The sequence below is a fragment of the Melanotaenia boesemani genome, chromosome 15, assembly GCF_017639745.1.
Source record: "Melanotaenia boesemani isolate fMelBoe1 chromosome 15, fMelBoe1.pri, whole genome shotgun sequence".
NCBI classification, from domain to species: domain Eukaryota; kingdom Metazoa; phylum Chordata; class Actinopteri; order Atheriniformes; family Melanotaeniidae; genus Melanotaenia; species Melanotaenia boesemani.
This window is the reverse complement of record NC_055696.1, coordinates 18,664,308-18,680,711: the sequence shown is the minus strand read 5'-3', so window position 1 is coordinate 18,680,711 and position 16,404 is coordinate 18,664,308. Positions and strand designations below refer to the sequence as shown.

Sequence of the window (16,404 nt, the reverse complement as noted above, 5' to 3'; positions counted from 1 at the left end):
TACAGCTTATAAATGGACTTGTTAAGCTTTGTTCCAGCACGGTGCTGGGATGTGCTCTGAGGAGCTGCTTCACATGTTGAAAATTAAAATAGCTGAAGTCCACAACGTAGGAGCAGACTGTAGAAACTGTTTCCTCTCTTGTAAAGGAAAAACAGTCTGAGATCCAAGAAAACAGGGAAACATTTATTGTCCATAAATTCTGAATCAAAGAGCCTCTAAATGCAATGTTTGGTGCATTTTTTTAAAAAAAATCATTTGTTTGCAATGAGCTAAAAGAACACCTCTCCAACTGTTTTGCACAGGAGTGGACTGATCATGATGTGGGCCTCAGTTGCGCCTAGTGGCACAAGAATAATTTTGGAGCAAATTGTGTCTATGACTATTCATGTTGATTTAAAAAAACAAACAAAACCTTAATACAATTTAGTATACATTGAAAATACGTGTACCAATTTTGAAAGATGCAAGAAAACACAAGGATCTCAAAGAACCTGGGACCTTTTTGCTGGAAAACTGCAAAAGACAAACAGTTTTATTTCTCCCCCTTTAGCCTAATACTATTAGCATGAATAAATTAAATTCTTTGAGTAAGAAAATTCAACACAGACAGCCTCATTGAGTTGAAAGCCTCGTAAATATGGCATCAATTTTATAATAATTACAGTCACATGTTCTCCTGTTTGGAACTTAACATAAAGGATTTAACTGAGAAGCAGGAGTAACCCACTGAGCTTTGTGAGGTGTTAGACTTGTGTATCGCTGAGTGCAGCATCAAAGTGGTTAACAGGATCCCATGATCATTACCAGAATATGTTATGAGTCACCAGGTTTAACCGCAAGGAAAGGCGCTAGGCCATATTTAGACAGAGGGAGAGAGAAAGGGAGGAAGAGTGCAATAGAAAGTGATTTCTAAATGTCAGAGTTCACCATCAAAAGACGCCCGTTACCACATCGCAGGAATGGAGAAAGTTGAAAGCAGATGGGCATGAGAATGCTGTCAAAATGCAAAGCTGCAGGGAGTGTGTGTGTATGTGTGTGTTGAACTGTGGTGATAAGGATTTGCTCAAACCACATTCAACCCTCTTTGTTCTCTCAAACCGAAACACACACACACACACATTCAAATTTCCATGACGCGATAGTGGGGAAGACGATGGGGTTGCTACAGTGCTGTGGTGGTTGGAGCTTTTTCTGCAGAACCACATAGATTCCTAACTTCTGCAGTGAAGCCGTCGACGGTGGCGTACTGTAAATTCTGCTGTGACTAAAACTGAGCCACGTGAGCCGCTAATTATTTAGACCATGCTGATATCATTTTGAGAAAGCAGATGCAAAATAAAGTTGAGAAAATGTCAAAGTCGCCCCCATTGGTGACAGATAAAGGAAATGAAAGGACAGATTTCTTGATGCAACTTCACTCAACTAAAGAGATCAAAACTAAGCACACTTGTAGCACACAGACCAACAGGTGGTGGCTTTATCAGGATTGTCATAAAACATCCTAAATATGGTGAGCATGAGACAGAAACAAAAAAACGTATCAGTAGGTGCAGTGATGTGGCTTCAGGCTGATTATACAGCTGAGAACGTACAGCAGGTGACACCTAAATAGGCTCTGCCACAAAGATGTGCCTGGACGCTTAAAATCCTGCAACCTGTTTCTCAACTGTACATGATTACTAAATAAATAAAACTTTTAGCCCATCAGCAAAGCAAAATACACAAATGTTGTGAAGTTGTTGCATCAAAGACACAAACAGGTAAAAATGATAATGTTTCATTTCTGGTTTCCCACAAGTACCGAACTGGGGCATCTATAGAGGCATGTTAGAGGCTGTTTATTCCAGCTGCTATAAGACCCAACAATAAATCGTGTTGATGTGCACTTTATAACTATTGATAGTAGCTTTTAACTTTTTTTATTTACTGTTTTCATGTTGTGGTTTTGTATGGTAGTGAGAATGCTTGATTAAGTAAAGCAAACATTGTATGCTGCTGGAAACCTGAATTCCCCTGTTGAAGATGAATAAAGTCTTATCTTATCTTATCTCCATTAATACAGTCTTAATGACGTAAATGAAGAAACCTTTGGCTTTAGAGACAGTTCTCTACTTTTGAAAGTCTAATTTCTGTTGATTATAGGAGAAATAGAGGTTGAATGTTTGTGCAGACTTGTGTGAAAATGGACAGAACTGATTCAGTCTTGTGCAGGACTGATTTGAGTTGCTGTAATGAAATGCAAGGTAATAACAGATTCTGAGAGTTCTGGTGAGAATTAGCAGGAGAGATAATATTTTTCTAATATTAACTTTTATTCATAGACTCCTACAGCTCGTATTGACCAAGGTTCATTGTATCTTAAAGATACAATGAATGAAGATACTCATATTTTCTCAACAGAGGACTTCAATCTCAGACTGCAGGTTTCCTTGTGGTTCCTAGACTTTATGAGACTAGAATGGGAGCAGACACTCTCTCTACCTTTAAGACTGGGCTTCAAACTTTCCTTTTTGATAAAGGTATAGGTAGCGCCGGCTTGGTGAGCGTTGCCATCCCTTTAATTCTGCTGTTATAAGGCTTAGGCAACTGGCGGATGTCCCACGATGCACTGAGCACTTTCCCCCATTAATATATGACATTACTGTTGCCATTAACTTGTGTTTTTTCTTTTTTTTTCTCAGCAGGTATAACCGGCTTAAAGTTATGGTACTTGTTGACCCTTCTGTGTCATTCTCTCCAACTCCTAACTAGCTGAGGCAGATGGCTGCCATTCCTGAGTCTGGTTCTGCTGGAAGTTTTCCTTTCTGTTAAAAGGGAATTTTTTTACTTTCCACTGTTGCCCGCTAAACTGCACATGCTCAGGATGAGGACTGAACTGAAGGACCAGATTATAACTGGACTATAATGAACTAGACTATGTCTGTTAAAGTGCCTTGAAATGATTGTTGTGCACTGGTGCTGTACAAATAAAGTCGAATTAAATGAACCCCCCCCCCCCCACCCCAAGAGTTGTAGGTGTTCACCAGATGACCCCTTTGCAACAGTTTCTTGGTTAAGTGGTATTCCCTATAAACAGCTATTTACTGCTCTGTTCTTGCTCATACAATGACAGTAATCCTGAACTCAAAACATCTTTAATCTTTATGACAAAAAGTTGTGTTATTTACGTATGTAAGTCATACTAAAGATGAAATCCGACCGTTTCATATCAGAGTAACAAAGTTTTCCTATTACTGCACAGAATATTAATGGCTTTAATGTTGATCTGCAGAGCAGCAGGTTAGTTGCAGCAGGCATGCAAAGATTAGGATGGATTTAGGAGACAGAGCTTGTCCTGAGGTAGCACATAGGTTATTTTATTCTGTATAACATGAAAGATATTTAGTTTGACCAGACCTCCCTGACAGCTCTGTCTCTGAGAGATGACAGTGGATCAGAGAGAGGGGATGCACTGGTGAGCAGATGGTTAAAATGGGAGGAAGTGCTGGGATTTTGTGGAGTGGTCAGCGGAGTGGGTGTTTGGTACAAACCTGCAAGGACCGCACCAGTCCGTTTGTTGGTTGAGGCCGAAGCGAGCCCGGCATTTCTTAGGGGAGCCCGGGTCTGAGCGCAGAGCGCAACATGCACAAAAACAGCCATGAGGAAAAGCAAAGAAACAGATGACAGCAGAAGAAGAGGAGAAAAAGATTAGAGGGTGAGGACACGGGTAGAAGAAGAGAGAAACATGAGCTTGTCAGGGCAGGAAAAAAAAAGCACCAATGGGTCTGTCTGATCAGAGAAAAGCATCAAGTAAAACTGTTAGTGGGCTGTTACATAATGCAACATCAACAACCAGCAGAGCAGCAGTACAGACGGACAGAAAGAGGAGAGCTGCTGAGAAACTCTGTTAGCACAGGATATAAAAAGATTTGCAGAGTGAAAATCCACAAGTACATTTTCATAATTCATTGCTTGCGGCTAATACTTAAAGAGGACATATAATTCTTGTTTGCAGGTTCATTATTTCATTTTGGGTTTTTTATCACATTATATACACAATGGCTTTAGCTCATCTCTCTTTTACCACCCACCCTGATAGGCCCCATCTTTTCTAATCAGTCCGCTGATGTTTTACACATTGAGGTGTGCTTGACGAGCCATTACGCAAATATATTTCATGGTGATGTGGTCCAGTGATGGAAGAAAAGCCAGGACTACAAAACAAGTGCTTCAGCTGTATCAAGTTTTTAAACAAAGAAAGATGGAGAAGCATCATTAAAGCATGATAAAGTTTCCTCATTGGTCATCCGCCATGATGTCTGACTTCTCACACTGGGAGCAGCACAGAAAGTTTTGCACAATGGGATTACAACGCCTTGATTCAGGTTACATGGAAAGCAGAGTGGGTGGGTGGTTTGACGTTAGAGACACATCCTGCCTCAAAGACACTGCAAGGCTGCACTTCGGAGCGCCAACGCACGCTCCAGCTCAACTTAATTCTTTGAAACACACAGGATTTGACAGTGGTCATGAATCTGCAGGGAGATATTTCTGTTTACCTGTGTTGGAGTCCTGCTGCTTCTCCCTTTTTCTTCTCTTCTTCTTACCCTGTAGGAGAAACAAACAAAACCACCCCCCCGAGTGAGCTGTTGAAGTGACTACCCTGCAATAAATGGCTAGAAATGATCAGATTTATCCTAATAAATTCAGTCCGTTTGTTTTATTTCAAAATAGAAAACACACTTATAGACTGGTATAGAGAAAAATCCTGAACTGTCTTTAAGAGAAGGTTGCATTGCATGAAAAACTGCGGCTTTCAACATGAAAGTTTGTTCTTCAAATCAAAAGATTAAAATGTGAAAAGTTAAAAGCAACAACCAGCAACCAGGTCGGGCAACGCCTTAAAAAAAGAGCAGGACAGGAGTGAGAAAGAGAAACAAGAAAACACATTGCAACTAAAACTATGCATGCAAAACCTCAAGTGTCCTCCTAGTTAACAAGGAAACCTGACATGTTCCAAAAAATCTGTTTCAAAGTCTTTTTATTCACCTCATCTCCCCCATCCTAAAAAAAAAAAAAAAATAACATTGAGACGTTGTTTATATATTTCTGTCCATGTTTGGCAGCGTCTGCAGGCTGACTGTATTGTGTGACTGTTGAGGTAAACATCAGAGCTGTTCACACAGATCCGGTGATGGTGAAGTGAGGCCTCATATTTGGGTGAGATGAAGGATGTGGGTGCAGAACTCTACTGCCTACGCTTCGATGTCTGCCCTCCTCAGCTCGCTGTCAGCATTGTCTATGTGGTTACAACAACTCATGCTGCAAACAAAGCTTCTCTTGTTTGTGGGCGTATGTGTGTGTGAGTGTGTATATGTGTTAGTGAGAACATTTGAGTACATACATTGGGCTACATGCAAGTTTTATTTTATCCATTGACCTGGAGGAGAAACCCTCTACAAGTGCGGGGGCGAGATGTGGAACTTCTCTTCCTGTTGTGCTTGTAGGCTTTCTAACTGTTTTTTTTTTAAGACTGATGAGTGAAGGGGGGTTTCTTCAAATGCTATATAACTACTATAAATCATCATTACACTGGTTATCCTCTTCATCTGATTTTGTTGCTTTTTAGCAACTTTTGTGATACAGTTCATTTTATTTGTAGCTTAACTGTAGCAGAAAAGTCACATTTAAATAAGATTATCTATTTCCTTCTTTTGTTAAAGTTTGGTAGGATGAAGTATTTACGGTCAGTGTTTTTTTGGTGAGATTGTTCTCATTTTTGGAAAATAAGAAGCTTTCCTGATGGGAGAGCTAAAGCTAAGGGCTGCTAAGAATGGGAGCCATCAGAAGAGCAAAATTTCACTATTTAAAAACTCCAAGCACGAGAAGTTATAGCGGTATGATTAAGAACTACATTGTGGATATTTACAGCAGTGGTACCCAACGCTGGTCCTCAAGGCTCACTATCCTGCAGGTATTGGATGTTTCTCTGCTGCAACAGGCTTTAGATCGAATGGATCTCTGACCAGTTCTGCAAAAGTCTGCTGTTGAGCCATAAATGTGAGTCAGACGTGTTGCAGCAGGGAAACACGGAAAGTCTGCAGGACAGTGGGCCTTGAGGACCGGAGGATCCCTGATATACAGCATGCCAATTTTACATCAGACAGTCGTTACTTCTCAGTATCAGAGCATCATGAGGATGAGACAATATTTTATCAGCAGTGATTGGGAGTCCTGACACTTGTCCTTATGATTCAAAATATTCCATGGATGCAGGAACAGCTCCAGCACTGTGAAATATAGTCTTTTAGAGTTCTGCTTTTTAACATATTATGGTCATATTAGGACTATTTTTAAGCATGGGGTTAGAAATAATGATCCTTGTTTTGAAATAACTCCTCATGAACTGGCATCTTCTTTGGCAACAAAGACAAGAAAAATGTGCAAACTTCAGATATGATGTATAAATCATAAACCAGAGTCCAGCTCAGTTACATACAGAGAAGCAAAAGGTGTTGCAGAGAAAAGCGTAAACAGGTTATTATTCAAACATGACTACATAGCATCCTCTATTTTACCCTCAACTGATGATGACTTTTTACCACCACATTTTTCCACGGAGGCTGTATGGTGAAGTCTTGCTTTAGTAATGCAAAACTATAAGTGTTGCATTTTAAAGGAATACCAAGTAAATAAATAAACTGAAGCAGCAAAGCCAGCCATGCAGACCTGCTCTCTGTTAGTTGAGCAAAATGGGCAGATTTATACCTCTGTGTAATGCAGCGTTTTAATGGCAAATGGCGTGAAGTGCAAGACTTTCTGATGTGTATCTGTAATAGACCAATCAGATCTGCTTCTTATGCTTATATGCTGTTCGTGAGTCTTGGAGTGTGTGAGTCATTGAGATTTTTTGGAAGGTGCATGCAAACTTTTGCACAGAAATACCCACAACCCCTCTCATGCAGCTCCTCACACACTCAATTTTCCACCACAGAGGTATAAATCCACCGTAAGACGTGTCCCTACCCAATCAGCTTTACTCTTTTCCCCTGCGACCCCGCTAAGGCCCGCCTCCTGCAAGAGTTCAACAGCAAACTGAGAAGTCAGAGGCACACAGCAGCCTAGATTCAGCACATCCCCAAAACATTCAACTAAAACGCTCAAAGCGCCCCACAGGTTTGGTTCATGACTTTTCATTTACAGGCCCAGGTGCCAGTAATCCCGCCACTTACGGACAAATTAGTCAATAAGTAAGATATTTCTTCAGTTTTAGGACAGAAAAACCAAACATTCAACTTGTCTGAACTGATACAACTTGATGCACCCTGGTTTTTATCACAGATATTTTCATGACTTTTCTAATGAAGCTCTTAAATGCTTAAATGAATTACTTTAAGTCACTGCAATCTTACAAATAACAGATTGGCTAATTCAATAACATATGGTTAAAACAGCCCTTAATAATATCTAATATTAACATAGCAGCTTTTTAATTCAGTATAATGCAATATCAAAAGATAAGACAGCTTTATTTGACAGGAGAAGAAACAATTTAGAACTTTTAGGGAATATTATTTCTTACTTGATCATATTTGTTGCTGTTTTTAGTAAATAAAAGGAAGTAACATCCATTAGGTATAATGCAACATCCCTAAATCGTATCAACAGTTTTATACTAATAATGATTAAAATAGCATAATGAAAACTGCAGCATGTAATAAAAACAACAAGCTGTTTTGACTCTATTAGACTTCTAGTTATTACAAGCTTACTGTAACCATAGCAACCAAAAGACGTCACGACTCTAGAGGTGTAGAAATCGTTTCGAATATTAAATTCATGATTTCAGGTTAAAATTGAGCTATAAACAAAGTGAAAAGCTTGAACATTTTCCTGCTAATGCTTTTTGAATCAGCTGTTAAGGAAGAGGAAAACAGAAGGGGAGGAGGACGGAGAGGGTAAGAAGAGGAAGTGCTTACGTAGTTGTCCCTAGCAGACCATGTCGGGTAGAGCTGCATGTGCAGCTGTCTTTCCTTTCTGGCCAACTCGTAGTACTTGGCCTGTTCCTCCCGGGTCAAAGCGTGCCACTGGACACACAGGAAACCAGGACAGAAAAAAAAAAAAACAAAGCGTGAAAACCAACATTTAAATAAACTTTATCTCAGCTGTCGACATTCTGAAAGCTTGAAGAATAATCAATAAAAAATATATAGGTATAAAAATCTGAGGATCTTTTATAACATTAAAATCAAACAAATATGACTGATTCATCCATAAAACAATGTGTTATTGTTATGGAAACCAGTAGTACTGGTATACATTACCACAGTCCTCTCATGATAGTCCTGTGTGACCTGGAAACATGATTAGTGTGTGTCTCAACATGCATGTTTCTAGTAGTGTGTGTGCATTCCTCTCACCCTTCGTCCCAGAATCTGATTGATGGCGGCGCTCTCCTTTAACGTGCACTCTGCGATGACCTTCGCCCTCATTTCCTTCATGTACAGCATGAAGGCGTTCAGGGGTTTCTTGATGACCGGTTTCTTGGGCTCCTTCTCCCTCTTGGCCTCCACATGGGGCTTCCTGAAGGAAGAGAGAAAAGAAGAAGAGAGTTCAAGAAGATGCATTCATCAAGATGAATTGCTGCTAAACTGCATTGAGCTCCAGGAGTGTGACCGCAGAAGGATGACTTGCAAAAAAGTTGACAGAGCGATGGAACAAAGCGAGCATGGCGCAAAGTGTGCGCGATACTTACACGTACATGCCCCTGTCATACTGTTCATGCTCCTGTTTGCCTGAAGAAGGCACTATGGCTGGGTGGGGGATCCCTGTAGGGTGCATGCCTGATGGTCCAAGCATCAGAGAGTGAGGGAACCTGGTGAAGGGAAAAGATATAAGTAGAAGAGACGGTGATAAAGATGTGAGTTTCAGAGAAAGGTGGTGAGTCAGGAGCAGATAGGACGGTGAGCATCGAAGCAAGGAGCAGAAGTTTTGGTTAAGCATTGAGCCTCAAAGCATGAAAAAGCCTCCTGGATTATTATCTAAGGCCCAAAATTGGTTTTACATCACTTGGTAGGCTCAGTCTATTGTATTAAAGTTGCTAAAATGTAAAATGTTATCAGATTTTAAGTGAATGTATAACTTAGTGGACAGATAGGATAAAGAGCCTAGGAGAAAAAGCGGAGAAAAAGAGGAGAAAAGCTTAAAAAATAAAAGAAAGAAAAATGGCGCCTGGAATTCATGACAATTACTGAGGTTTAAAACATGAAATCTACCACGTTTATGCAGCAGTAAAGTTACCCTCTATCACCACTAGAGGGCGCCAGACAATTACTCAGAGACTTCTATGCAACTGTTAATCTTTATATCATCCAGATCAATTTATTTAAAACCATTCAATGACTTTTTCTTTTCTGTGTGATTATCAGGTAAAAGAGCAACAAATTTTTTATATTTTAACCCCTCTGTAGAGCAGCAAAACAGACTTGACAAGAAAGCAGCATTAAGCATCAGCTGATGGCAGCTTTTGGCAGCTAAACGAGCATCTTCGTAAACAAAACAAAACACAAAAACATCATATAATTTATTTTAGCCTTTACCTATGTCCAGTTGCTAATAAGTGGGATTAATGACACTTTTGTTCATGCATGCTGCTCTATACAGATGCTTTCCTTATCTATCATCCAAAGACAGGTTTCTCATGTAAAAGAGGCCGCATGTCTCAATGGGAGAACCTGTACAAAAAAGTTTATAAAAAAAATCTGCATGCAAATTATAAATGAGTTTCCTATGCAGGATTTTTTAAATCAACACTAGCTTTAAAATTTCTATATTTTGTGATTGGATAGTTATTGTGCAGAAATCCCACCTATCAGGCATGACACAGGCCTAAAACAAACCATATGAGAGCTGGCTACCTCCAAATGGTTGAGGCCTTATTATTTTGCCCCCCAAAAAAGAGTGCAACCACGTGCTGCAAGCAGATACTCACACTCTGTGTGTATGTGTGCAGAGATCGTACTAGTTGAACTATAAATGAGTCAAATTTGGCTTTTGAAAGCGAATCCACAGAAGACAGCAGCTCTTGAACTTGCAGCCACAATTCTGATGTGTATGAGCCAAGTTTGCTTTTAGTTTCAAGATTACTTTTAAAACTTTGTTTTATTGTGACTTTGTGAGGCTGATGATCAGAAACACACACACATGTATAACAAAGCTTAAAGGCAGCAGTACAAAGACTAGCAGTATCCTAATGGTATTCAACGTGTGTAGCAGCGATAGCTCGGATCGGCTTTGCTCAGTGTGGCTTAACTGAGCTTGTTCTGGTGAAACACTGAGCTGGTCCTGTTTACAGCACACTGACTCCAATCAGACTTTTACAGCAGCCGTCCAGTTAAATGTGACAGAGGGGCCTGAACAGGAGTTTGCCACAGCTAATGGAAAACTCCTGTTGGGGCATTTTAAATGTTCTGTAAACAGGAGTTGATGTTGCAAAGCGCTGCTTTTTGTCTTTTTCTGGGCCGGTCCGGCCGGCTGCGGTACCTGGAGTAGGACGAGGCGCTGGGGAGATTGGAGGAGTAGGTCTGCCTGAATGCACAGGGGGACAGGCCAGGATAGACTGGCTGGCTCTGCCTGCCACAGCAGAGGGAGAGACGGCAGCACGTTGTGGCTTTTAGCTTCACAGGTAAAAGTTTGTGGTGTTTTTTTGTTTGTTTTAAGGCTTTAGAGTTTAAATCTTTGAGCTTAAAAGCACCTTGATGATTAATAAGGATGAAAACCAAACTACTGTCGAACAGAAAACTTTATTATTGTTATTGTTGGTTATTAAGAAAATGTATCAGGTTTTTTATGATCAACATTTTAATTTTTTATAAAATATTTTAAAGTTATTTATTATATATTATTATATATATTTTGTTTTTTAATGATCAATAAATAATATTTCTAAAATAATAATTATTATAATGTTTTATTTAAACGGTTATCTTTTCTTTTATAGTTTATTTATATCATGTTTTGTTAATGCATCTCATTTTTAAATGAATCTGTTTTCTGTTTATATATAAATGTATTAAACTCACTTCACATATGTTTTATTTAAGATGTGTGAAATTTTTAAAAAAAATAATAATAAAACTGTTTTAGTAAAGATGGGTTTAATTCAAAAGCCTTAATGTCTCTCTTGATGCTGAGCTCGACAATCATCAGTCCAGATCAGCACTGCTTAACGCTGTGCATCAACACTAGGCTGACATAGTGGAAGCACAAGCACACACACGCACACACACACACACACAGACACACCGTGGGAGGTCGAGGGTGAGGATGGGGTGTAAGACAGAGCCTTTGATATGTAGAAAACTGCTCCTCCTGAGAGTCAGTACAACCATTCTCCTCCTTCAGCTGATTCATCCTTACGTTTTAGTGTATGCTAACACACACACACATATTTCACTCCACGTCTATCACTTAAACCATCTTCATAATCATCACACGTACTTCAGCTCCTCAACGGTATCTGCTAATGAGCACCATGAAGCAGCATCTCTGAGCTGGGAAGAGATCCAGAGATGACCGACTTCAGATCTTCAAGGAAAACTCAGCTGAGGTCACACTGCACTTTCGGGTCAAGTGTTGCTCAGATAAAGGCAGGCCAAACCTAAAGTCCAGTGTTTTATCTCACTCATACAGCAGAACACAGTCTAAAACTAATACTCACTTCACTTACTAATTTTTATCAGAGAATAAAAAAAAAACCAGGATGCTGGTTTACAGCATCTGAATTATTGGAAACAGCAGCTCCTGAGTGACGGCAGTCAAACAGAAAAACCCCTCCTACAGTCTGTGGCAGGCATGACTGAACAGAGGTCTGCTGGGAAAAACATGAAAAGCTCCACAGCCTGCTTTGTTGGGCCTCTTTGCATCTTGTTGTCACTTTTATTATTTATCATGAGGACAAAGCTTGAAAGCAGAAGGGACACGTTTGGGTAAAGGATCAGTCAGAACAAATGTACTGCCTTAAAACATGAACTTTGCCTTTTTTTTGGCGATCCCTGTCACATGGCACCCAGCACACCCAGTTTTCAACCAGACCTTGCACACGTACATTCAGTTGCAACCACTTAGAGTCTAAAATATAGTAAGTGTAATCCTCCCTTTTTAAGCTGCAACTCTAAATATTTTCTTTTTCTTTTGTCACAAACTCGGACTCATTTTTACAACAAAGCAGCATCTTTGCCAAAAAAACCCCAAACAAAACAAACAAACAAACAAAACAAAACACAGCTCAAACCATTCCTGACTTCCTCCTGGTGTGAGGCAACTAACCAGTAATCTGACAGCCCGGAGGGGGACAAGCGGAGGTGGTCGTGGAGGGACAGGAGTCCCCGGCTCGAATCAGAGCAACTGAAAACAACAGTTTGACATTTTAAGCGCTCGTTCTCCATGTTCTCCCCCTCCTCCTTCACCAAAGGAGCTCACTACAAGGGGCCAAAACGAGCAGATAATCTGGGTTCAAGGAGATTATCTGTTAATAATACTTGTGAAAATCCATAGTGAAGTGTCCTTGTCTGAAGAAGATAAAACGCCTTTAAATCGCAGACTTGAGACACATCTGGGGATAGACGGCAGCTTGTCCGACAGAAATAGGACAAACACACATAAACACAAATACACACACAAACTTTTAAAGCTTTCAGCCCAAATCTCTGTGACATTTGATGTAAGTCTTTAACTATTCCTGGAGGGGATTTGTCCAGGCACAGATCCTGTAGGTTGTAATAAATGGATTTGTGTTGATCCATAAATCAATGGACGTCTGACATTAGAAGCTTACAATCAACCAGCATGACGTTACGAGTTCATGATCAACTCTGAAACCTGGAATGAATTGAAAGAAGATGGAACAGATATGGCTGCTTTAGGGTCTTCTCTGCAGAGTTTCTGCTGCTGCCTCAGCAGCAAAGGAGATCTGTCGCCCAAAACATGATTTTAGTTTGAGAATTAAATTGTTAATAAGTCCCAGAAACCACCATTAACTTTAGGAAGATCTCAGACTCCCACATCCAAATGTAAAGGTTGTGTATTTTATAAAAATCTAGGTGGTGGTACAAGTTCTGCTACCTAATATCTTGTCAACATCATCCAACATTCAATCACCTAAAAAGTTCCGTTATCAATGATCCATCATGAGGAAAATTATTTGCATTATTCTGCTTGGAGTTTCTTCTTAATTTGTGCAGTTATGAATATTCCTTTTGTTGTGACCAGAGGCCATAAGTTTAAAGTTACAAGTCCTGAGCCAACTGAATCAAACAGGGTGGTTTCCATGGCAACGGGAGTCGGCTACATTGACAGCAGGTGAGGCGGTGATGTTTGTACCGCTGACCCAGGTCAGAGTGGGTACAGTATGGGTTCCTAGTGCTGTGAAATGAGGATGATGAAGTTCTGGATTTGGGAAAATTAAAAAAAAATTACAACTAGTTATTTTCTTTGAGCTTCGGTATTTGAGAGGATTATTTTCCATTCATTGACTATGGGTGAAAAAATGGTAAAACATTCTGATTCTAGTTTCCAAAAAAGGTGAATGAAATATTGAGATTACTTCTTTGGTGTTAAATCAAAAAAAAAAAAAAAAAGAAAAATCAACAAACATATACATTTAAATTGATGGAAAATGAAGCTAATATTTATCTTTATATGTTGATAAGTAATTAACTGCCTAATTATTTGGTTTATGAATTGCAATGAGCAATGAAAGTGACTCATTCATATAATTTTATTGATCTGATAAAATTTTCAGGGGTTTCAAGTAAAAACAAAAAACTTTAACAAACCAGAAGAAATCTACACATTTAGGGGTTAAATTATGTGACTTATTGACCATGTTTATGTATAAATGCCTCAAATGATCAAACAATTTAACTCACCAGCTCATGGAGGGAGTGATTTGGCCGACACTGCCTGGAGGGAGGGAATAATACCCTGAGAGGTCCTGGGATTGGTGCCTGTGGACACCTGGAGAAAACACACTCACATTACTTCATTGTAATTATTGTTTCATTTGTATGCCACTATGTAAGCTTGATAATTTGAACCAGTCCTGGGTTTAATGCGCCATCAGCACCATTAAGCACCCTGGGAACCTGGTGTTAAGAAAAGAGATGATCTTCCAGGTCACACACTCCATCACAATGTGTGTCCATGAGTGTGTGTGGGACCCTCTACTGACAGCTGATGTTCAACACAAGATGGAAGCTGCGGTAAAAGTTCCCACATTGTAAAAACACCTAGAGACACACACCCAAACATGCACACAAACACTCATTCTTCATGTCTACTTATAGCCAAAATGCTTTCCAACAAAAGACTCAGCCTTCACACAGTAAACATGCAGCCTCTCTCTGACTGTCTCTCCCTTTGTGCCCTTCAAAGGAAGTCATTTGTCAACAGGCAGCACCTAGCATTTAGCGCGACCGGGCTGCTAACCTGTGTTTGCAACAGAGGAATGCTCTAGATGACTGTAATTTGGCCGCGGCTCCGGGCCTGTCTCAGGACCCCGAGCTGCTATAAATCTGGATGGCAGGAATGTGACTGAGTCAGCCGACCTGTCTCACCGCTCCAATCCCCTCCCCTCCCACCATCAGTCCCACCCCACCCATCCTCTCCTCTCCTCACTCATCTTTTGCCACTGCCCTCCGACCTTCCACCGTCCAGACTCCTGGTTTCTGCCCTCGTTCTCACCCCTCCTTTACCTTTGACCTCCCTTCTCCCTCTGTCATTACAGACCTCAGCTCCTGCAGTCCCTCTCTCATCTTCCTCTTTGTCTGTCCCTTTACATTACCTCATCCTCTCCTCTGCCTCACCTCACTCCACCTATTAGTAACAACTATTATTTACCTTATCATCTATCATTTATTGAGTTATTTATGAAGTTTGTGCAGACTGTAAACAACAGTATGAAGATTATAAGACTTAGAAATGTAAATTTAAAGAAACATATAACTGGCATGTGAATTGCGCTTTTAATGGTTAATAGACCAGATTTTTATAAACAAATCTACTTGAAAACTTTTATTGAAATAGTTATGATGTGATCTAAACTTAAGTCACTACAAGTACATTTATGGGATAAACATAACCAGCTGAAAGCTCCGATCCAAAACTTTATTGACATGAAATACTTTTTATAAGGCCACATCAAAAAAAGAAGGGATAGAGGAATTTTCTCAGCAGCATCAAACTCACAGATGGCTAAAAATCAGCATACAGAAGTCTTTATCAGGGTAAATTTCCATTTATTGGAAACTGTTTACACTCAGTTTTTGTGAAGGCTGACAACAGCACTGCACAACAACACACACACACACACACACACACACACACACACACACACACACACACACACACACACACAGAGAAACATAACAAAGAGAGTTTTGATTACAAGGTTGCACAACAAAGTGCTAGCTCATGTAGGAACGCTTTGCGTCAGCAAAGACAAGAAGGACGACGCTGTGTGTCTACAGAGAAGCAAACTGAGAAGAGAGCCATCTATTTTTCCAATAAACAGTGTTTGGTGACTCACAGTGGGAGTCCCTCTGTGGTTTGGATGCGCTAAAGAATAAGATATGTCTCAGAAAATATCTGTCTCTTCTGTGAAAAGACAAACGTCCAATGACAAAGATGGAAAAGTAAACAGAAGAAACTGTTACACCGCAATGAAGAGGTTAATTCAAACCAGTCAGGTTTGTAGCTTTGACTTTCTCTTGGTGACAACATGTCTGAGGGTCATGAGGGTTGTTTTTTTATGGCAAACTCATGAACAAAACACTATTTAGGAATAGTTTAATAATCTGGTGGTCAGAACATAAAAGGAAATATTTACTTTTGGATACAACTTTTAGCATGTTTTTCCTTGTCTTCTGGTTTATCTGCAGCGTTAAAACAATGGTTTTTTTTTTATCACCTTTAACATCACCCAAGGTTCAAATCAGAGGGATAGATAATATTTCATAAATATATTTTAATAAAACTCCCACTCATATGACTTTTTTTAACTACTGGGCCAGTTCTGTGTTATAATAGAGCATGCATGTTATCCACACCAACTGTGTTAAACGTGGAAGTTTTCTGCACTGCAAGAATGACTTCTTACTACTGCAGTGTGGGACTGTACAGTTATTTTGCATGTACTGAAATGAGTGGATTAATGAGAATCTAACAAAAGTTAAAAAAGTTAAATCAGTAGGTGCTAACAGTTACCCAATGGGTCTGGGTCCCACTGAGTGAGTGAGCGCTATCCAAAATCCATCTGGAGAGGGTTGAGTGAGTAGGCAAGTAGGCGACAGCAGCCAGCGGCGTTCCGGTTGATTCCTGACCACCATTGACGACTCACCCACTTGGCCCTGCTCAGGTAGACTGTAG

At 39.9% G+C, this 16,404-nt stretch overlaps 1 protein-coding gene across 8 annotated transcripts in view; it reads right to left on the bottom strand.

Moving 5' to 3' along the window:
* Positions 1-16,404, bottom strand: part of tcf7 (transcription factor 7) — a 69,870-nt gene that overhangs the window by 2,801 nt on the left and 50,665 nt on the right. For 2 of the 8 annotated variants that reach the window (XM_042007640.1, XM_042007636.1), the window contains exons 5-12: positions 13,908-13,995; positions 10,522-10,611; positions 8,735-8,854; positions 8,400-8,562; positions 7,959-8,066; positions 7,006-7,053; positions 4,539-4,587; positions 3,531-3,603 (exon numbers count right to left, since the gene is read on the bottom strand). In XM_042007640.1, the coding sequence (XP_041863574.1) occupies positions 3,531-3,603; positions 4,539-4,587; positions 7,006-7,053; positions 7,959-8,066; positions 8,400-8,562; positions 8,735-8,854; positions 10,522-10,611; positions 13,908-13,995 (739 nt within the window). The remainder of the gene's footprint in view (positions 1-3,530; positions 3,604-4,538; positions 4,588-7,005; positions 7,054-7,958; positions 8,067-8,399; positions 8,563-8,734; positions 8,855-10,521; positions 10,612-13,907; positions 13,996-16,404) is intronic. The other 6 variants (XM_042007641.1, XM_042007643.1, XM_042007638.1 and 3 more) reach the window with 5 other exon arrangements.